The sequence below is a fragment of the Gambusia affinis genome, linkage group LG11 (genome assembly GCF_019740435.1).
Source record: "Gambusia affinis linkage group LG11, SWU_Gaff_1.0, whole genome shotgun sequence".
Lineage (NCBI taxonomy): Eukaryota > Metazoa > Chordata > Actinopteri > Cyprinodontiformes > Poeciliidae > Gambusia > Gambusia affinis.
In genome coordinates, this window is record NC_057878.1 from 13,639,365 (window position 1) to 13,663,016 (window position 23,652).

The following is a 23,652-nucleotide window of genomic DNA, read 5'->3' on the forward strand; positions in this document are numbered from 1 at the left end:
TTATGAGACTGAGCTGCACAGTCACAACATAACTCTGTGTTTGACTTTGGAAGATAATTAGGTAAACTTGGCTTTGGGGTATCACAGTAAGGTAAAGGCCAGTGCAAATGCATGAAGCATTTTTTTTTTTTTTTTTTGCCTTCCACTTTGCAATTGTGCTCTACTTTGTTACTCTATTAAATATTTCCAATAAAACACAGAGATATATGGAACTGTAGTGTGGAAAAAAGGGGAAAATAAAGGCTCAGTGAGTGAAATATTTTTTTGCATGCTGTAATTTAGCCTAATAGGTCTCACCCATAGGTTTCAGTCAGCTGGTCTATTGCAATGGTGGAATAACAAAATGGGAAAAGTCACCAGGTAGGACAATATCAATAGATAACAAAAACAGCCTATCCAAGTATGTTATAAATGAAATCTCCTACTCAAAGAATAGTTCTCCAATCTGAAAGCACCTAGAATTTTTTTCCCAAAGATCGCCAAAATAAATATCGACATATTTAAAAGGTATATTTTTATTTGATGTCTTTGACTCAAAAACTGGACACATATTTCCTCTCCTGCCAGAGAAATCCTTTTAACAAATCCTTGTCTCTACAGTAACATGCCAGTACTGTTTTCAAAGTATTTGACATGGACTGCGTTTAGATCCCAAATTAATATATCATTACCACACTAAAACCTTTGCATAAATTCACTTACACTTGGCCCTTGCTGTCCTATTGACACTCCTATTGATGTAGCATTGTGGGAGCATTTTCACATCTCATTTTATGATTATCCGTTTTATGATGGAGAAGAGCTGCAGAGCAGAGGAGGTATTTATCAGTTTTAAAACACACAATAGCTTGTACAGGCTGAGCATTATGTTGATGAACGAGCGACCGCAGCGGCGGTAAATCCACTAGATGACCTGTTTATTTGGACGTGTAGCGTGTGTCTTGGGCTCCTGGACCAATCTGTGATTATGCTACAGAGCCACGATGGACGTCACAGCCAGAATAAGCAACTGTAGCTTCCAAACAGACGAGAGTTTTTAGCCAAAGTGAGAGTCCTCAGCTCTCGAAACGGACAAAACAAGCAGCGACCGGAAACAGGTTAGGAGTTATTTTATTACTTAGCAGTTTGTACAGGTTCTAGCATGGAAAAATAACATGTAACATAAGACTGTATTTACAATTCCTTTTTTACAAAATGTCTTTACAAGTTCTTTTTTTTTTTTTTGTCGATATTTTTTTTTTTTAATCAATTTTAAAAATCTGAGACTACAACACATAAAATCCAAACACATTCACACACATCAAAAAGAAGCAAACATTGTAATACACACATAAATAAATATAAACATTCACTGACTGCTCCAAGACAAATATTTCTACAGCCAAGAACATGTACAATTCATCTCCACACGTTATAATTTCATTAATAAACGTGACATATTACTTCCAATATAATTATTTGTTAATCTGTTAATGGAATATTGCTAACATACTGAAAAGAGGTAACACAGAGACGTTATTTCATGCCAACAGGATGCTTACAGTTGTCATGCAAAAAAACATTACGAGCTTTCAATTTGAAGCAAGTAATTCATTTACAGTTCAAAAATCAAATGGACTACATGCAACATACTACATGAAATATTCTGGGTTAGACAATAAGGACTTTAGTTACATTATCCATCAGTACAGACTGCATGTCTAAGCGCCTCTTTATTGGGTAAGCACAAAATAAATAGATTAAGTTCTACTTTTTAATTCTTCAAGAATAAGCAAATGCTCTGGCATCGCCCTACCATCCAGTAGGTTGCTTTCAACCACGTTTATTAAATCCAATCAAAGGTCTTTTTTGTTGCACACAACGACAGTGGGATCAAAAATTAACTTCTGAGTTATTGGATCTTTTTTGGCCAGAAATTTCATCACTTGCTTTTAACTCTGGGATGAGCTGGGATAAGAGGGGGTAGGACTGTACTGTACGCAGCACAGAATATATAAAACCTTGAAGTTTAACTTTCACTGTACACACACAAACCTATCCGGTGACATCTAAGTGAAAAGAGAGAGAGGGTGTGGGGGGGGGGGGTCAAAAGGAGCTGATGCATTGTGGAGCCTGAAGAAGATAGACCCATTTTTCATGAGCTGAGAGAGTGCGGAGGTGGGGTGGTCCACTTCATGGTCCGGCAAACTGAGTTTCTGTGAGGTTCCACACATTCCTTCCCTGGCTGACAGGAACAGAGTCACAGGCGATTCGCTCAGTCGGGTTGGGTTTGCCGTGGTGTGCAAACTCAGTGTTTCTCCAATGATGGCTTCTGGTGATGAGAATGGTGCTGCCGGAGTCTGGGTCCTTCGAAATCACAAATATTCAGATATACATTAGCTATTATTTGAAATTAGAGTTATTTTTAGCATACGGCCTTAATACGATGGCGTTGCTTTTAGGTGTAGATTAGGAGCATACTTTTTTTTAAACACTGTAAACATTAAATATTGACATCCATTACACTAATAATTTAAAAATGGTACAAATAACTGTATTTGGAATCTTTTTCAAAAGATAATTGAGATCCTAATTGCAGAAAATGCAGGGGTTGGAAGGGGTGCTAAGGTTGTCAGGGCTGATGGACTCAACAACGTGGTTTCTGTTACATAAGTAAGGATGCTAGCAAAAATGTCAACTGCAGTTAGTGTACATAGAAAAAACTTAACTGTGAGAACAAAATACCATCATAAGGGTCCAGCATGGTCAGGCTAGATCTGAAGTAGCTAAAAAAAAATGCTATCAGCAGGTGCAACCTTTGCCAGAAACATCAATGAATCTGTAAAATAACCCTTCTATGATCTATTTTATCAAAAGTGCTGTTTTTGCTAACCTTGATATTTTTGCGGTGAGCAAAGCCATACAGTACACAAATGTAAAGAGGAGTCTGTTTTCCTCTATAACTTTACTGCAATGTAATCAAAACCAAAACATACATATAATCAATTAGCCATCAAAAGAAACTAACAGTAAAAAAACACAATGGTAGACAGAAAGGTAGTGTCAAATTAAACAGAACATTAATTTTTGGAACTAATTTTTATATAAGATATCATGGCTAACAGTAACTTACGGTGTTGTGCCAGTGGTTGTATATTTGGCGTCTGGAAGGTCTTGACGGTGGCGGGTCCCTCGCCTCCGGTTGTTATGACCTGCACCTCCAGTCTGTAGTATGTAGTCGGCCGCAAATTGGATACGACAAGCAGATTGTGATCCTGCAAAGCCAAGGAAAGAATATCAGCTGAGACAAAACAACCATTCCCTATGAATTTGACAGCACTTTAAGTTAAGCTGTAAAACAGAGATTTATTAGTTGCCTTTGCAGAAGCCAGACACAAAAACAAAGCCTTTGTTTTCATAAGGCTGCTGCCAGTGTGACAAAGTGTTTAGTAGGTGGTTTTATTTATAGCCATGCTCAGGAGGCAGAGTGCAGATAGGCAGAATGTGTTGTTGATGAAGAAGATTATGTCAAAGAGTGGCTGTTTAAGAACCCCACCAGAGGATAAAAGAGGACAACATGAAGGCAGATGAAGAGTTTTGAGAGGAAAACCAGCAGCAATGCTACCTCTCATCTATCTATGTACCTCACCGCACGGCAACGCCTTATCACAGGATTCACTCAAAGAGTCCTCAGAACGTTATCTGAAAACCACTGTCACCTCTGACAGATGCTCTAATCTAAAAATCAGAGGAAAGGACGCCTTTTCCAAACACAGCAAAATTTTCTGAATGTGTGCGGCAACGCTAATACACATTCTAGCGTCATATGAGAAGCAAGAAAAATAAGCTGATGCTGTGAAGAGAAAAGTGTCAGTCTGGTTCCGCTAGGATTGAACGTACTGGAGGCAGGATCTGGGACTGGGATATGATGCTGTTGGGCAGACTGTTTTGCCGGCTCTCAGTGTTGATCTCCGCCCAGGTGACCTGGAAGCCTGTGATCCGTTGGTGAGGAGCCACCCTGGACACGCGCCACAGGAAGCTGCCCGTTATGTTTCCGTCAGTCATGGAGAAGGAGGCTGTCAGATTTTCTGGTTTAGCCAGAACCTTTGGAAGGACTGAAGCTGGAAAGAGAAAAATGACAGCAATAAATGGAAATGTAAAAGCTTGCATTTATTCCAGACTCCCCCACCCCTTTTAAATCCACATTTGCCAAGAAAATGCTTAACATGTTGACTTGTTCTTTCAACCCTGTATAGATTTTCGCCATCGTCCTGCTGATACCACAAGACACAAAGGTATCTAATTTCTGTGTCTCTGCTAATGTGGATTGATTTTAAAATGCCCTTCATGTGTCAGGCAGCTGAATCCTCACCTCCCTCCCCCGGGCAGGGGATGTGTTTGTGGGTCTTGCTCCGGATGGTGGCACAGGATGGGGTGAAGAAGGTGGTGCTCTCGTCCTTGGAGCGTCTTTTGGACTTTAGCAAATGAACTGTGACTTTGTACTTACAGGAGAACAGCAGACCCGGAAGGTTGATGTAGTTCTCCTGAGTAAAGAAACAGATTTTTTCAGCTCTGATGACTCTGACGCGTCACCCGGGTCAGTCCCTGTGTGGAGCTTCAGAGATGATTTAATACACAGCACTACAGGAGATCAAGTTTCTGCTTAGGCCTCTGAAACGCATCCCAGATTCCGATCGTACCTCGAACACATACACAGAAGAGGTTAGCCTAACATTTCACAACGTAAAACGCAAAATCATAGCTTCTGCGCCTGAAATGAATTCACCATCATCACACATTCTATTTATTTACGTAATCGCATTCAAAAAGTGAAACTTAAACATCATGTATCATGCATTCAGTTACACACAAACTGATTTTATGTGTTACTGTACAGCATTTGCAGTGATCAGCCGGATGATTATCTGAGATAAGGAAGCCCAGGTTGCTTAAGGGGGACGTATGATGCAAAATCCAAAACACGTTTTTAGTGTACTTTGAGTGTCTAGGCATGCAATATTTTATTTTTTTCCTTCATCCTGATATCGTTAAATTTTTTCTGGGTTATGTTTTCCAGTCGGTTCATTTTTCTCTCTTCCCTATGACGTGTTCTTGTCTGTTACATCACCGAATTTGCAGTGGAACTGCTAAACAAGATCAAGACTTCTGGCTAATCAGTTTTGTGAATACGGCACTTTTTTTTTTTCCTTTCAGCAATTTTGTAATCCAAGTTCTATCAGTTATGCCAAAGTTGCAAGAAATCAAGTCAAAATGTTCAGTTCTAGTGTGCATTAGTGCATAAGATTCTTTACGTCACAGCCTCTTCACAGTGTCTGGTTAAATTTTTATTTTTCTCTGGAATGTACCCACATCAGTGGGGAACACAGTGTAACATCCTGTATTGAAATTTCTTTTTTATTCTGTTTTTGTAACATTAAAATTTTCTGAGCAAACTGAATTTTTGAGTTATTAGCTGTAAGCCATAATCAAAGTAAAGATCAATTTATTGAGATGCACTGGTAAATAAGACATAACCACAAGAACATGAGGACTAAAATAAGATGCAGAAACCACGGTGTGCTCACGGCCCGCAAATGTAGGTTAATGAATTCAACAGCTTTTCACCATAAACCTATTTCAAGATTTAATCATCTATTGATCTTGACAAAAAAAAAGACAAGCTAACACTTTTTCAATTTCTCTAAGGGAACAAAGAAATCTTGCTGACTTGTGGATTCAGACCTCGCAGTAATAAAGTCTGCCTACATTAATAGACAGTCCCTTAGGAGAGGGTGTATATTCTCTCTGATATGAAACAGCTTTGATTAAAAGCGAATGAGGCGCTGCGCTCACATAAAAGCCCAAGTCTGGACTCCTCCTTGGTGATATATGGAAAATACATATTCCCAAGCAACCAGAGAGCTACTTCCCAAAGAATGTGTTGATTGAAAGGCTCTGACACCCTCGATTAGGTTGAGAGACACCCATTGCCGAGTTCCCACCTTTTCTACGCGTACACAACTCAAGCAGAGACACATGCAGTAGCATGGCCGAGGCCTTTGGGGGAGTATAACCCCACTATTCCTGGAAACAATGCATAAGCTTAAGTGTTTTATTGGCTAACAAACCACATGCCTGACCGTAATTACTGACTCATAGGACAGAAAACAACAGGCAGTGCAAACCCAACATAACAGGTCTTATGGTCCACCCAGTGGGTCTCTTTTCCCTGATGGAGCGGTCCTTTCTCAGCGTCAGACAAAAGGTCAGGCACGTGCTCCGCATCGGCTTTAGCTGCTGTTCAGTTCGCAGCTTCGTGAGGCGACTTCGGTTGGACTGACCTGTGTGACGGATTTCTCTGGGCCTCGGGTCTCATTGTGGCTGCAGTACTCAGGCATCCACTGGACGTGGTAGCGACTCACTGTGGGGTCTGCAACAAAGAAAGAATGAGGGGCGAAAAGTGGAATGTTAAAAACCACCTCAGTATGCAGAACCTTAAGCCTTTATAATGAAACAGTGCTCCATCACCAGGCTGGGTCAGGCATTTAACAAGCTGCACAGCGATCACATACTGCTATTAAACAAAAGAAAAATTACTTCAGAAGTAAACAATGATTACTGGTGTCAACCTAGTAAACCATAAAACTGAGTAATGAATTAACTTTTTAACCACTAAAATGCTGTTAGCTTTTTTCTTTTTTGTTTCTTGACAATTAAAAGGTTTAAAAAAACTTCTAAAATGCAGGTGGCACATGTCTCTTCAGGACTACACATCGAAATGAAGGAATGACACAGTCGAACCCAAAACACAAACTAAAATCTCAGTTTTCAATGAATAAAAAAAAATGTATGATCATTTTTGTCCTAGATCTATATTTTTTGAAATTGCACAGTATAACAATTTCATAACATAGAGTAAAATCAACCAGCTAACATAATTGTTTTTCTCATTTTCTTTTTTTAACAGCCATATCTGCAGTAATATAACTTTTTCCCCACTACATCATTACAATTATCTTCTCTCTCCTTATTTTCCCTAACAAAACATGAACATGTTACATGAACATATTAGTAATGATTAATACATTCCAGACTTTAATTACTTCTCCATGCAAACTGAAATGTAAGTTAATAATAGCGACATGATTGACTCCAGTAATTTATCTAACTGGATTTATGAAGTAATCACTTCTTGAACACCAGCATTACTGTCCACACCCAGGCCAGTTTAATATCGTCATGGACTGAGAGACATATAGAGTTTCATTCTAGAAGCCTGATACATCCGGGAGAAATGTTTTATTGTCAGTTAAACCGAAGAATGCACTTCCTGGGTGACGTGACCACAAACATGACTCAAGATTAGTTCTTTCAACTCTAAGGAAACGGTCTAGATTCTTGTTTATGCAGTGGCATCAAACTGTGGACTGTTTCACTTGAGGTAAAACTAGAGCATTTCACAAAGTGAAAGGAATGATGAAGAAGGAGCTCTACTTTCACATCATACGCATGCATAAAAAAAATAAATAAATACTCTGTGTAGAAAAGCAAACATGACAACAATGACTTTATCAATCAATTAAGGGAACTACAGAGAAAACAACAAACAGGTGTCCTTCTGCTGTGAAATAAATCTGCACATATTTACTAGTGCAGTTCCACTGTGATGCTAGTCTGACATATTTAAATGATTCACAGATGGGTATCTTATAGGATATGATACATTTTATGGGGAAATCTTATATCTCCTGGTCTCATTTGTGGGTCCATACTAATGAATGGCTTCAGGCGGGGAAAGCCCTTCTCTGTTCATATCTATGTGATATCATCAACATAAACTTCCTGCTTTGGTGAACCTTTTTTTTTTCTCACCAACTTGAAGACAAATCTCAGACTGAACATTTTTGTGTCTTCAGAGTATCAAGTCAAGTTGATCATGTTGACGGTTTTTATGAAAATACAAGAACCTCCACGTAAACATCTCAGCAGTGTTTTTCTTTTTTTACCATCACCCTCATCTTGGTTTACACGGCTTCTTATTCCTTCAACTGTGCTGCTTGGGCTTTTCTTTCAATATACTTCCACGATTAATAATTGAGTTGTGCTTCGTTCACCCCTCAGCAGGGGCCTGGGTTGCAGTGGGGGAGATAAAAAGGGGTCCTTTGAAGGCTTAGACACGGGTCTGGCACTTGGAGCCCCTGAGCTCTTTGGAAGTAGAAGAGAGGAATTACAGCAAACCGGGAAAATTGGGAAAAAATAAACAAGATAGGCTTAGCTGGGGCTGACGGAGAAGGGAAGAGCCATGTAAAACAAGAAATAGGACGTGGAAATCAGGTAGTGAACAGAAACTCAGCGGTGTTTGATAAATCATGACAAGGGGCGAGCTTTAGAAGTACCGCTGTGCAGAACTGCTGTGTATTGTCTGCGCGCTGAGAAGACAGCAGATACTTTATCAAAGCTGGAGTATAATATCATTCCCTTTAGTCTGCTGGAAACAATCCAGAGGCCAGGCTGCTTTGGATCACAAACACAATGAGTGAGAGTTTAATCATGGTTCAGTTAACCTGTCCCCTCTGTCCGTCACACAAACCAGATGTCCAGAGACTCTCCGGCTCTCTAGGCCATCTGTGTGTCTGTGTGTTTACATTAGCTGAGAGCAAGGCCATCCTTCAGACTGATGAGCGGCAGCGGCGGACTTTCACCGCAAACCGGGACCACAATACAAGAAACGGGTCCTGGATTAACTCTGCTCTGCAACGCAGTGATTCCCCAGCCACGCTTGATCCTTGTCAGCATCACTCAGCTCAGTGAGTCCAGGCCAACCTCGCTAACAGCTCTGCGCCAGCCCTGCTCCCCTGCTCTCCTCGCTCTGATTCAGCAGTTGGTGTCTCACTAGGCATCTCCTACAGCCAGGGCTCGCATTCTTGACTCAAGGATGTGGAGTTTGGCCTGGGCGATGACATATATTTGCAATATGACATAGAGCAGTGAATGGGACTTGACAGGTTACCCTTAGACCATGGCTTTCAGGGTTTCCATACTTTCACTCCGGTATTAGCTGAAGATTTTTTAAGAGAATGGATTCCGCTGGGAGAGGCATGCTTTAACCCCTCGCGGTGCTGGAACCCGCCATCGCGTCTACTCCCTATGACATCAGCTTTTTTGTAAAATGAAACGAGGCTAATGTGAGAATCTATTAAACACAGCTGAGCTCGGGTTCTGTGTTTATTGTTCTTTGCTAAACGGTGGCTCCTTCCTAACTGTCCGTGTGAAGATTTTAACTATCCTACCGAGCGCTCGAATTACAAAGGCCCCCACAAAGACACGTTGCTTTACTTACATCACTGACACCGCATTTATAAGCGCAATCCGCCATTGTTTAAGCGAGCGAGGATCAGCCATAACATCTTAATGCGGTGCACATGAGTCATAGTGATTGATGGGCATGACGGGGTGCTAATTTGGTGGGAGTAAAGCTGAAAAACAGAGCGCTTACCTCCTCGTTTCTTCCAGTAGACTCGGACCTGGAGCTGACCATCCTGGTAGAAGGGTGTGCCCACTTCCAGAGGCCCAGAGGGGCGTTTGGCCAACGTCGAACCCAGAGGGGATATCTCCTCCTTCTTGGACTTGTGGGTCGATTTTGCTGGGAACAGAAGAGAGAAGTGTTTGCTCCGGTAGCTAAGATACAGCAGTGACTATGTTATGGCACTCTCTTCAGCTTGGTAACAGACTTGATTATGACTTTGGATGATCACAGCAGTGAGCAATATAAGAAAAAAAAACCCATCTCTATACATGGGTGCTCTGTAACTGCAGGGGTTGGAAGTTCACATGTGCAAAAGAAGAAGCTCATTCTCACTTAGGCTTGATGTCTGCATGAACACCAGCTACAGATGAACGTGAACAGGATGACAGTATACCTGTCCTGTCTATGTTTGTTTGCCCCCGTGGTAATTTTAGAGATATTCAATTCTAATCAGAGGTAAAACGAATCAAGACAGAAGCAAAAGGAGGATTATCTACATCCAGACTCAGTATGTCATCATTGTATGAAGCTAAAATCTGCCTAGTATTGTAATTTATGTTCCACCAGAACATACAAAACCTACCAAGTTTCTTTGTGCATGATTTGAGATATTGAGTACAAGATTTAGCTATTATAATATTGCTTTATCTTTTCTATTTTGAAGCCCCAACGCAGCACTTTATGGCAACTGGGAAACTACATTTCTAATCTTCGCCAAGGTAAACTCAACCAAAAGTTGACAAAAAGATTTTTAGTCAATGATCCAAAATAGGTTTCTCATCCCCAACCTGCACATAATTACAGAATTAAAAATGATGTACCGAGAAAATAACTGGTTGGAAGTCAAACATCCGATACAAATCACTACGAGGTCGCATTGATAATTCGGCTGCACAACATCTGGAAAACATGTAATGCATCATTACATCACTGCTGAAAATTTTTATGACAGTGTCGATTGATATTAACCCCCATATTTTGCCGTCTGTTGCAATAAGGATATTGCACTCATAGATGTTGGGATTGCAATAGAAAATATTGTGCAGATCTAATTGACAACAACACTCTTAGTTTTGGAAGCTGCTGTTGAAGGACAAACTGTCAAAGACAACAACTTTTATAATCGGTGTGATATTTAAAGATGTCTGTGGAGGGAAAGCGGTGTTGAAGTTATATAAAAGGGAACTATATTTTCTATGACATTTCAAGTATATCTGCACATCGTGGGCTGCAAGCTTTTATTCAATCCACCTTTGAATAAAAGCTCAGAATAAAAATTGCTGGCAGCCTTCTGGGAATCTCAGCGTTAAGGTCAGGACACTGCATTTTCATGAATATCCACAAGAAGACTTCTCGTTTTGTGATTTTAGCCACACCAGCCGTTGACTAAAACGGGTATCAGTTTCTCTAAACATCGCTCTAAAACTGTACCGTAAACGTTTTCCAGCTACTTATTTCCAAATTTGCAATATCATTGCAGCTAGAGAGATTATAAAGCCAATCAAAAGAAACGGTCCAAATAGGTGCATGTTTGAAGTGGACTTAGTAGTTTGTCTAGACTTCATTTAAATTCTATGTGTAACAAGCTAAATTAACACATGCTGTTATTCTGCACTGAAAGCTGACATCAGCTGACAGGCATAACAAAACAAGCACAGATAAAGATGTGGGGATTTGGTTACCCATATTATGCAAGCCTCAGGCAGCACAAAATACAAACCAAAAGGATTTGAAAAATTAGAAAGCTACATTTAAATGCCTTCGTGTGGATGTGCAAATGAAGAATAGTATAGCAGCTTCAGTGTTTACCTGATTCATTATTCTGAGAGGTACTGAAGTGGAGCGAGGCCTTGGAGCTCTTCAGGCGCACCTGTCCCCAGTATGTGACAGCCTGCAGCTCCACAGTGTAACTGCTGTTTTGTTGCAGTCCCTCTAGATCCACCCAGCTCTGAGCCTGCAACAAAAAAAAAAAAAACAAAAAAAAAAACACTTTTAGATTTATTTATTGTTACTATACGTCAGTTTGAGGAGCCTTTTCAAAGTTCTGTCACTGTACCCGCTCTGATTCAGCCTGGCCAGACCCAGTGTCTGCGTGTGGGAAAGTCCTGTGTATCAGGAACACATCTGGAGCTGAGGAAGGTACCGTGACCAGTGAGATAGCCTCCAGGGGGCCGTGTGAGAGAGCCGTGTTATCAGAGCCTCCCAGGGCTTCTTCACTGCGCTGGACTTCTAGCATTCCACCGTCAGCGTGAACCTGATGAGTTCCTCTTATTGACTACGTGTGTTTTGACATTCTTCAAGCAGCAGGCTGCTTTCAAAGCCCCCGAGGTGCCAAAGTGGAAACCAGTAGTACATGTGTCAACAGTGTCTGGTGTCTCCCACCTCTATCTCCTCTGTGCCACATCTGCTATGTGTTTTAAAAACTAATTCAGGAGAAAAAAAATAAAAAATCTATAGGTGTGTGTGTGCGTGTGTGTGTGGACTGTCTAGACAATCCGTCTTCCTCCTTGGGTCTGTCATCAAACACTCTTCAGTGATAGTGAGCCACATGTGCCATCTGATCATGTGTTGCTACAGACAGTTTCATAAAACTCAGAATTTTAACACAATCTTTTAAAGAAAAAATAGAATATAGTTTTGCAGATGAATATATTTTTATTGCACAACACAAATAAAATGCTTTCTACGGCCTTCTTTTTGGTGATGTAGTTTTCAATACATCACCAAAATGTGATGCATTGACATCACATTTTGTATACATGCAAACTTAAACACATATGTTTAAGTTTACTTAAACATACATGAAAAATAAAAAAAATAACAGGATCATTTCTCTGTTTGTGCCAACTCTTTGCTGTAAAAACCTAGACCAGGCATGTCACAGAAATAAAACAAGAATTTGTTCTTTCTGAGATAATAAAAATAGTTGGTAGAATTCTAGCATGCAAAAAAATAAAATGAAATTACTAGAAGTACAAGAGCATTAATGATAGAAATCAGGGGCTGTTTTAAACACAGTATTTATGCAACAATTACAGATTGTTTCTTGAACGCTTTTTGGCTCTCAGCTTATAGACGCCGATTTCATCTGTTAAATTATAACAGAAATTAGGAAGTGGGAGTACAGTTATGAAAACTGCAGTTATTAGGCTACTCAGAAGTACAAAAAAATAATCTAATAAATCACGTAAAATAAAGCACAGCACATTTTAGAAAAAGTGAATTACTCAATCAGTTTGACTAATGACTTCAGAATACCAACATAACAAATCAGAATGAGATATTTAGGAAACCCAGAAATGTTAATCATGATTTATCACTTTGAACAGGGCTATTCATCACATTTAGTGTGTTACCCTTCACATTTTAACATCATTTAAGGGTTCTTTCATCAGAATAAGAAATTAAAACAATGTAACACATTGTTTTATTAAGTGTGACCGAAAAATACAAAGCGTATTCCCCGTTTGTCTTTTTTTTTTCTCCCACTGCATGCCAGAATAGATGTCCAAAGAAGTGAAGACAGAAAAGGTAATGATACCAACTGTGACAACACTGAGAAACAAAGAGAGGAAATTACCCCATTTGTGGTCGTTCTCCTCTTCTTCTTGGATGGAACCATCGACTTTGAGGGAACAGTCCAGCTCCAGAACACTTTGTAGTGATGAATGGGAATATCAGGCTCCTCTGGCAAGGTCCAATTGAGTCGAACCATCACCGTGCCTTCATCGCCCAAAGTCAGGTTGGTGACACGCAGATTGGTTGGGCTAGGAGGCGCCGAAGGGTCTATGGAACAAAGCAACAATAAAAAACAGCTTTTATTATCTGTGAACACTAGATGTGTAATATAAGAAAATGTATTTAAAGTAAAGTCTGACTTGTGAAGCACTCTAGCTTCTGTTTTAGTTATAGTATGACCCAGTTTTGACTATTCTTTTCTCTTCTGCCCACTTTAGCTAGCCAGCCGGGCTTTATGCTTCCTCCAAAGAAAGCATATTTGTCAAAATAATGATAATAATGTTTCTCTGCCCTTCCATACTGTCATTGCACCATATTGCTTACAGAAAAATGACTGTTTTTCAGGTGCCATGATGGAAATCAAAGTTTTTAAATATTACATTTCATCTCCAGTCAACAGAAATCACTTTCTGTCTGATCAGTCCCAGAGAAAGGGTTGGCTTTGGCTGGCAGGAAGTTGTGTTGTGTTCAAAGACAGAGATGGAACTGAACTCTCAAATATCATACATACAATATTTGGGGGCAGCATTGGTGTAGATATTTGTCTTCACTGTACACTATGATGCATCGTCTGACTTTGAGTGAGACTGATAAGAATCAGTGTCTATAGCAGAGATTTTTTCATGTCAGATTTTTAAAAGATTGTAAAATTTCAAAATCTAGTACTTAGAATATTTTCTTGTCTAAATAAAAACGCAAAGAGCTCAATATGTTGATAATAACTTGTGATGAAGCAAAATACAATATCCACTTTAAGATAAGTTACAACTGCATTAAGGGGCGTGCTGTGGTGGCGTAGGGTGATAGCGTGACCCACGTTTGGAGGCCTTGAGTCCTCGACGCGGCCGTCGCGGGTTTGATTCCCGGACCCGGTGACATTTACCGCATGTCTTCCCCCCTCTCCTTCCATCACCGTGATGGAAGGAAGTGACAGGAAAATAGGCTGACCCTTTCCTGTCAGCCTACTTTCATATGAGACACTAGAGCCCACAAAAGACCCCCTGGAGGGGAAGGGGAAAAAATGCATTAAGATTCAGAAGGTTTACATTAATGATGCATCTTACACAACATATATTGCTTTTTTTGCATAAGCACCACCATTAATTTGAGATGAGCATGAAAACTGCAAAATATGGGCAAGACAAATGTGGGATGAAAAACTTCATGCCTATTTCTTAAAAACCTCAAATATTTATGAGAAAAAAAAAAAAGAGAAAAAAGTTTTAGGTTTTTTTTCTCGTCACGTTCAGAAAAGCCCACACGATTATGAGGAGGACATTTGTGACAAATTCTGTGCCAGACCAGTAATCTTGACTTCAGGTAGGAATTACAACAGACCATGAAGAGCTTTACAACTAAACCCTGCACTGTGGCCAATAGAGGAGGGCAACAAGCTCCACCGATAATCTGCCCTGCGATGTTATGACAGGTGTCATGTCACGTTCAAGACAGCATTCAGCCCCACTGAGAGCACAGGTCGAGGGTTAACAAACACATGCTGCTCACTTTGGCTCCACATCCAGCATTAATGTACTTCAGTGCATGAATGATGCCCAGAGTAAGGCTGGCCCCAGACCGATCCATATGTGCGCCGGATGTCAGTTCGGTGGAGGAGCACCACCGGAGCCGCACGCCAGATGAGAGGGAGCAATACTTTTAATGAGAAAATGATTCATGCCACAACCTACTTGGCTCCCATTGCCAGGGACCTCTCCCACCTGAAACGCATTTAATCAGGTCCAAAAACACCAACTGGACACATCAACTCTTTAAAACCGCTTCATGTCAGCTGTGCAAGATAAATAAGCAGTCAGTTCTTACAAATTGCCCTAACAAAGTACGGTCATGCAAAATTGCATTCAGATGATATGGTCATATTACACAAACAACGGTTGCATGACAGAATGGCCGGCACTTCATCAAATCCCTGACAAGTCTCATCAATCTATCAGCGTTCTGGCACTGATTGGCCCTGATTGGAGATCGGTTTCCATCCCTGCAGCACAGTCCTTCCCCCACCTGCTGTCTGTCTCGCTGTCTGACAGACATCCTTAATGCTCAGAGGAGCAAAAGGATGATGAAGGACTTGCAGCACAGGTCGACACAGCCAAATACACTAATACCTTTTATATGTGGTATCTGATCTAGTATTTGGCAGAACATGGCGAGTCATACCGTATGTTATTGGTATGATATTTATGAGTGATCTCAGTGGTGCTACAGGCATTACTGTACGCATATTGGTTTGCTTCTACATGGAAAATAAAACTACTAATCACAGGAAATGGTATGTCCACAAAACTGGAATGTGATAAGAAAATGATTCAACAGTAACTTTAACAAATGCCATCTGTGAGGCTATTTATGAAGCTGAATAAAGATGTGTCAGACAGTAAAATTAGATGGAATCAGAATTTATTCAGTAAATATTGCACCTACAACAACACTCTTTTGTGCTGAAGCTGCTACCAAGCTGCATGTAAGTGTTTGAAATTAAAATAAGATGTGGCAAGAAAGATGAATTAAACTATTTTAAAAGTAAACTATTTTCTCCTGCTACAACAGCTACAATACAGATCTTGTCATTCCTGTCGTCCTGCTGCTTTCTATTACTTTCTATAAGTAAAACTGAACCATCTACCTGACGTTGTCAGTTGTGCCTTAGAAGAGTATCCATACCCCTTTAACTTTTCAACTTGTTATAACCACAGATTTTCTTCTACTTTGAACATATTTTAAGCAACATAAAAATATATGTGCAAATCTGAAAAGTGTGGTGTGGATTTCTGTATAGTTTGATGGTACTTCTCAATAAAATCCAGTGGAAACATTAGCCTTTGAACCAGCTATTAGTGAATGATAACTGGAGCAGCTACATGCATCCAAAGCTCATGTGTTGGAGTGGTGGAATGCGTCGGATTTGAAGTAGTGTGCATAGCTACTTCTTCACACTGTTCCAATGCGGGGATAATTTTCTCCAGTACCGACAGAAAAGCTGGTCAGAGTTGACGCTGAGATAACAGGAGGTAAATTCTGCCATAAAAACGGATTAACAACTCCAAGCATTCACCAAGAGCTCAGACAGTTTAGATCAAATCCAAAACTGATGCTCACAGATGTTCTTCACACAGTCTGATTAAGCTTTAGCTACTTGTAAACAATGGGGAAAACATTTAATTGACATTTTGTGTAAAGCTGTTAAAAACATTCCTCAACGTGTAATGTGGTTCTGCAAAATATTGCTTGTCACACTTTTAAGATTATTAGTAAAAATTTTGAATACCCTGAATCAATTTTCCTTCCACCTCACGACTATGTGACAATTTGTGTTGATGTGCTTAAATTTGTAGCTGAGAGGTGACAAAATGTGAAAGGTTTCAAGATGATTAAGGCACTTTAAATGAGCCATTAGTCCAAATGGGTTTATAAAACAACACAGCCTACTTTGTCATTTTAATCCCATGAAGACAGAATTTAAGCAGCCTTTTAGAAAGAAAAAGAAGTCATTTTCTTTAGGTTGGGTTAATGTTTGCCTCAGATTTTATAAACTCCTTCCAAAAGCTTCCACCTGTTCCAAACTCCTAAACATAACAAACGAAGGCCAGTCGGTGTCAAACGTAATTTGGCCCTCACGTAAATATGCATACATAGACAGACATACCTCTGGAGGATCGGAAGTGCTTGCTTGGTGCAGTAAAGCCGCGAGTCCCATGGACATTGACTGCTGCAACTCTGAACTGGTACCATCTGCTGGCTCTGATGTCAGCCAGTTGGATGCGCTCCTCTGCGGTCTGAGGGACAGATGGGGGAGAAGCAGGGGGGGGGGAGCAAACCACAGGGGTCAGGGTTTACCTAGGGTCACAGCCCCAATGTGAGCCTGCTGCCACATCAGTCATCTGTGTTTCTCCCTGCCAAACTTTCAAAGACCCTGTGGCTGTGTGGAATGTGCATCGGTGTGCAACAGTCTGTTGGCATTCTGCAGTTTCACAGCTGTAGCATGACGCATGCAGGGATAAGGGAAGCTGTAACTTTAGTGCGAGGCATATCTGATTACAAGAATCAACGACCGAAGAGAGTTTACGGGATCCGCCAACAGAGACCTTCCTGGTGTGCTCCGTTTGTTGGTCCCTACCTGGGCCACCGTTTGCCATTCCGTGGCATCGTCCTCGCTGGGATGAATGCCGTAGTTCCAGCGGCGCTGAACCACGTAGAGGACAGGCTCGACTGAGATATTAAACTTGGACGACCAGCGGATCTCCAGCTGACCCGAGGGCTGCTCCAAGAACACCAAATCCTTCCTCGGTTTCAGAGGGACTCCTAAAAGTACAGGATGAGTTAAAATCTCCTCTGTGTGAAACATTATAGCTCAAATTCAACAAGATTTCTTTTTCTTCTCTTTTTTCTCTCCTGGGTGACCAGAGGCTGGAAAAGGAAAAAGACAACATCTGAGCTGGGAGAGATACAGATCTGAAAATGAGACATGACCTCAGTGCAATAGATTTAATACATGCTGAGGGTTAACAGCATCATCTCTCTCTCTGTTGTGACAGGTTGTGATATTTCCTGGCCGGCGCTTTAATGTTTTAGTAGCTACGCTTCTCAGTGATGATACACATAGTTTGCGTTTAGGTATGCAAGATGGAGTGCAGAACACTTTTCTCTCTCTCTCTCTCTCTTACAGGTGCAACACACACCAGTGCAAACAGGCGCACATGTAGAGGATGTTAATTTGCATCTGTGAACTTCACTTTCAGCCCTTCAGAAGAATCTGACGTGGCCATGTGCAATAAATATAAAGATAAGAGATTTATAAAGCCCAGCGCTGAGGCAAACGCTCAGCCAAGTCCGGCAGAGGCTTTCAAGCTGATTTATGGTGGTGGAGATATAGTGAGTTGTTGACTGAGCGTTGGGCACAGTGATAATGAGATGGAGATTGGAAAAACAAGGCTGAAAGTACAGCAGAGGGCTGCACACACTACACTGTTCCTAATAAATCACCTGTTCTCCTCCGGCTGTTATGCTGGACCTCTGTCGCTGTTCATTGGCTCAATGCTGCTTCACATTTATGAACGGCGTCACTGCCTGCTCAAGGCCACCGTGCTGCACGCCGGTAAACAACATTATCGAGCCTGTTTCCATGCACAGCGTTTGGTCTGCTGATATTGCTATTGAGTCATTACACAGAGCTTGGAAACGTGCCTGGCCAAAGAACAGAATATCTGAAGACAATGTTTGCGTTTCAAACTGATATATCTGATTCTTTAACATGGGAATCTGTGGAGACGTACGTAGAGTCGCTATCCAACCTGAACGATCTCATTTTGGAGATAAGCACAGGCTTAAAGAGAATTTCATAAATCTTCCTGTCTGTGCAATTTTTTTTAAAACCTGTACACCATTAGAGAACTGTTGGAAGCCTAATGCATGTCTTGGTTTAGAGCCTGATGTAAATTAGTTTCACCTGGTAAGTATTTAGAGCAAAAAGGGATGGGCTGTAAAAACAAAAAGTTTTATGATTGAGATTAACTACGGTTTACTAATCTTTCAAACAAATTCAGGAACGGGTGTGACCTAAATTTTTTGCTTCAAAAAAAAAAAAAAAAAAAAAAAAAAAAAACAACAACTATGTGATTTTGCTTTAGAAGCTACAAATCAGTTGACTTTCTAAGGGTCCGACGGAGATTAGGACAACCTTTGATGATTTCTAGAAGATGACAAGATGATTTGTTATTGAGGAGAATCTGCATAACCAGCGGCTGATGAGGCAAGCAGAACAGTATGGAGACCAAGTGAGGACACAAATAATGTGGCAATCTTGGAAATGAAGGCTAGACTGGAGCAAGCAATAGGCTGCTGTGTTTTTAATTTTGAATCGTATTCATAGCAACTGCTCTGAGAACAACTGGATGTCCAGTTAAGCCCAAAATTATTCAGAACAATTCACAAATTATTTTTTGTTGAGCCAAAATGTGTGTTTCTGGTAAGAAATGAGACTTTAAAAATTTGCTGTCGACAACTACATGTAACTTTCTTAATAATCAATTAAATAATCTTTTTTGTGATTCTGTGACAAATATCTAAGTAAAAACCAGAAGGTTCAACATTCAAAGGGAGCATACACAGACATTCATGTTTACAGTTAGTAATGCTAGCCCAGATAAAGTCGCTGATCACTAATATCAGATATCAGACAGCTTAAAATGTCAACTCTATAATCCTCCTGCCTTTGTGGTGAATTTAGTAAAACCCTGTTTTACAGCAAAGGCTCTCTCAGATGGTGTGATGTTGCCTTTGCTATGTTATAAATAATTCAGCACCGTTCATGCCAAGCGGGCTAAAGAAAAACTATTTTTTTATGTTTCTCTAATATATTTTTACCACTTGGTTGTTAAAAATTAATCACCAAATTAAGATCAGTTCATCTCTACAACATCCCTTCATCTTTGATGTAAATAACCTTCTAATGCAAAAGTGATAAAGTGTCATTTCCTTGAATCTCCAAGAAATGTTTTAACATGGTACAAATTCAATTTAGCTCAAGTTTGACAACCAGTTAGCTGGACTTTCCAATGAAAATAAAATGACTATAACATCTCAAAAGAGCCTCGTGTCAAAAGATCTTAATTACCCCTTTGGGTTGTACAGTTCCAGAGTCTGAACTTTGTTTTGTTCCACTGATAGCAAATCTCTGCAAACTAACAGCTGGGGGTCATTGAGCTGCGGTTTCACAGCTCCGCGGCACTTTCTGAGTCTGCGTGTGTCCCTGAACATGCCAACAAACGTGTCACATTTCCTGCACAATAACCAACACCGAGCTAACCACAGCATTCTTCTTCCCCTCCCACAGCCTTTGCTCATCCTCCCAACAAAGTCACACAAGCCGAAACACACGTGTGCAAAAAGAAAAGTGAAAAATAAAAAATATGATGCACACACCAACGGTCTCTTCCGGTGATGTGGGAGGACAAATGATGCAATTTCGCTGAAGTTGCTCTCTCCAAAAACAACTTCTGTGTCAAGTTTGCTCCAAACATCATGCGGTGTTCATCTATCGGGGGCCACACGCGTACCTCACACCATGATGTAACTTCTGCCGTTCATTTGTGTCCATATCATGCCAAAGATTACACTTTGGGAATATAATTCTCAATCCTCACGCACACGCTGTCATGAGGACCTCTCTAATTATGGAAGTGCAGGAAAATCTTCCGAAAACTGATCATTTCACAATGTTTCCTAATGAAGTCAGATATGGCTGGGACAGATTGATGGAGTTGTAGTGACAGTGTCAACATGACTCACAAAATTGTGTCTTAATCTGACAACCAGACTTGGTGTATTTGTTGTGGAGCTGCTTTTGATCAGAAAGCATCCAAAACAAGCTGGTTTTCACCACATGTGGTGCCACATCTTCAAAGGAGAGGGGAAAGTGCTAACCTATAGAGAAACTATGGAGTCTTAAGACGTTCGTAAAATAGCTGTTTCTGTTCTTGAAAAGCAAATTTTATCTAAGCCCTGTTTCCTCAAATAAAACTTTAAGTGGTGAAAGAAGATGATGCTTCATTACAGATCAAAAATTCAGCGGAGGCCCAGTGTTTCTGAGAGCTTTGACGTTTTTCCGTCCGATGCCGTACACATGAGCTGAGAGGTCCCTAACCTGAACATCCACATCTGAGAGTGATCTCAGAGTGGGGGAAACGCTCCATTTCTCACCGCTACAGTTTGCTAATGGTTTCCAGCATCGGAGCTCATCACGCCGAAGACTACAAACACACGAAGAAACAATTACGCTCTTCAGAGCATGAGCAACTAATTAGACCTTTAACACCGACGACCGGGACAAGAATTCTTTCAGTGTAATTCAGTGTAAGTGTAGAGCTGATGGCGGTCTGTTGCGGGCTCTGCGGTGTTTGGAATCCATCAGACGCCGCTTGAGCTAAAGGTCTCACAGCAAAGCGAGTAGTTCTCATTGACTGGGTCGTGTGCTGATGCTGTCAGTGTTACAGTGCCTTTGAAGAGTACATCACCACTTGTGTGTTTTCACATTTTGTTGCATTATACCCAAAAATTTAAATGTATTTCCTTTGGATTTTATATGGTCTAAAATATTGCATTGTTGTTGTGGCTGTATGCTTGATGGAAGATAAACTTCTGTCCCTGTCTACAAACATTTTGTAGCATCCAACAGGCTTTCTTCCAAGAATTTAACTCCTTTAACATTCTCCACAACTTTATCCCTGACGGTGTTGCCAGATAGGTGGATTTCAGTCCTTGGACTGGATAAATAGTTCTGTGTGGGTTGTTAAAATGTAGGCTTCCTTTCACAACATTTGACGGGTTTTTAAGAAAGCGCTCAGATGAAATATCTTTCTAAGTGCAACGGAAAGCACAAAAGATGTACATTTTAATAAAAAACTGGCTGGAAATTGTGAAATGTGGCAACCCTGGTTCCTGAGCATCCTGCTGTGTTCCTTAGTCTTCATCATGCAAATTGGTCGGCAATATTCAATAACAAATCCCAGATGCCTTTGAAGGACTCATGTATTTATACTGAGATTAATTTCATAAGAGTGTATTCTCCTTACTTGGTCACTTCTGATTTATCACATTTTTCTTTGTCAAAAAAGAAAAACAAAATACAGTCACTTTATTACCATGCACTGCTTTTCATGTCACATAAAAGCCCAACACAACATCACAATAATCAAGCCTTTTTTATAACTAAATACTAAAAAGTTCAAGATTTACAACTGCTTGTGCAAAGCAGTGAAGAGGAGCCTTCATTCACCTAATAATGATTCACACCTTCTGAGCATGACATGTGCTTCCAAAACCCTGGAGATTTTTTCTAGTCAAATACAAATCGAGGACGCTTCCTCTTTGTAAGTATCGGATCACATGTTCTTGCTGCACAGTGCTAAGCAAGAAGCACAGCAACACATGCTTAGTGTTATTGAACGCATTCTCCTCTACAGTCTATCACTGTAGCTGTTCAAAGATAGATTTAAACTCATCTTCCACTGTTCCATCTCCTCAACTCTGTTATGGCCTTAGGCTGCCAGCAATATAAGCTGCTGACAGCATGTATAATGTAGATCCTGCTACCAATCTCCAGGTTCAGGGGGCCTTTCGGTTTTCTCTCACATAACGACTCGGCACCCTCAGAAAAACCCAGTCGCCTTGGGCAGCACTATTAAAACTATTTTTACTGGAGCTAAGATTCCTGGGTACATCTGTGTCTGTAAAAACTCTTTTGAGCTTATCCTACGATTTCAATGCGAGGAGCTATATTCCAATTTGCAGCAGAAATGGTGTGTCGGATGCGTGGGTGAACCGAAATGTAAAGAGATGAAATAAGAGATCTATGATTCTGAGCACGCAGTTGAAAAAAAAAAGATGTAAGATTATCTGCGTTTACATCACTGAGATTTCCCATTGATGTCTAGCAGAGAGGGATGCAAAGTGCAGCAATTAATCACATTAAAATCCTGACAGCCCATCATTACCTCTGATATATAATTTAGTTAATAAAAAAGAAGAGGAGGGAGGGGGGCGTAGCTCTTATTTTAGTTGATGGATCCTGTTACTGTAATCTGCTACAGTACAAAGCAATAATTAAATGATGAGTGCATGGACTATTACGCATTAGAGGACACAGCTAAATTATCTGACACTTTGCATCACAGTCTGCTCGCCTGGGAACCCTGTTCTTCTGATGAATGACTGAACTCTGATCTAATTCAATAAATTATCTGCAGCGCTTTCTATATTTTCCACTTGCAATTTAATGCTAATATTTATCTGGCACTGTTGCTGCCATTTCCTTCTGGTGACTCACTACAAAGTAAAGCCGATCACTCTGAATCTCCTTGAATTAGTCTTCAAAAAGACAAAAAACTTTGTTGTAGGGATAGGGAAACCATATACCTTTATTATGAAGGTGACGGCCAGCAGCAGGAACAGGTTAACACTGGTTGAAAAACAATCTATCTGTTAATATTCTGAGCTCCTTTGTTCTTTCTTTACAAAACTAGACAAACTGAATCATTGTGAAGACAAGTTCCTTTGTTCGAAATCTGTTAAAATTTAAAGTTGAACTATTTTTAGATAAACATATCTGTGAATACGATTATACATTTGTATGCCCAACAGTCTCTAGACATACAAATGTCAAGTTGTACTGAGAAAACTGGTTATGAGATTACACAGTCATCTGTCAAACCACTGCAGTTTGACAGACGACTGACTGGTTAGAAACTCAAAAATCCAATTCTTCTCCAATCTGTGAACATAGTGAATTAGGTTGTGTTGACAACAGGCGTGGATGGAGTTACTAAGTAAAAGAAACAAACAACTTTTCAATATTATTCAACATTTTTCACACGTTTAAGACAAAGTCAGAGGGAGTG

The 23,652-nt window shown here is 40.3% G+C and overlaps 1 protein-coding gene across 1 annotated transcript in view; it reads right to left on the reverse strand.

Moving 5' to 3' along the window:
- Window positions 1-1,092: 1,092 nt before the first annotated feature.
- Window positions 1,093-23,652, reverse strand: part of LOC122839692 (anosmin-1) — a 63,004-nt gene continuing 40,444 nt past the window's right edge. The window contains exons 5-14 of the mRNA XM_044131527.1: window positions 17,376-17,560; window positions 16,905-17,034; window positions 13,086-13,291; window positions 11,315-11,459; window positions 9,476-9,622; window positions 6,321-6,409; window positions 4,352-4,523; window positions 3,880-4,100; window positions 3,113-3,254; window positions 1,093-2,346 (exon numbers count right to left, since the gene is read on the reverse strand). Coding sequence (XP_043987462.1) covers window positions 2,288-2,346; window positions 3,113-3,254; window positions 3,880-4,100; window positions 4,352-4,523; window positions 6,321-6,409; window positions 9,476-9,622; window positions 11,315-11,459; window positions 13,086-13,291; window positions 16,905-17,034; window positions 17,376-17,560 — 1,496 coding nt within the window. The 3' untranslated portion in view covers window positions 1,093-2,287. The remainder of the gene's footprint in view (window positions 2,347-3,112; window positions 3,255-3,879; window positions 4,101-4,351; window positions 4,524-6,320; window positions 6,410-9,475; window positions 9,623-11,314; window positions 11,460-13,085; window positions 13,292-16,904; window positions 17,035-17,375; window positions 17,561-23,652) is intronic.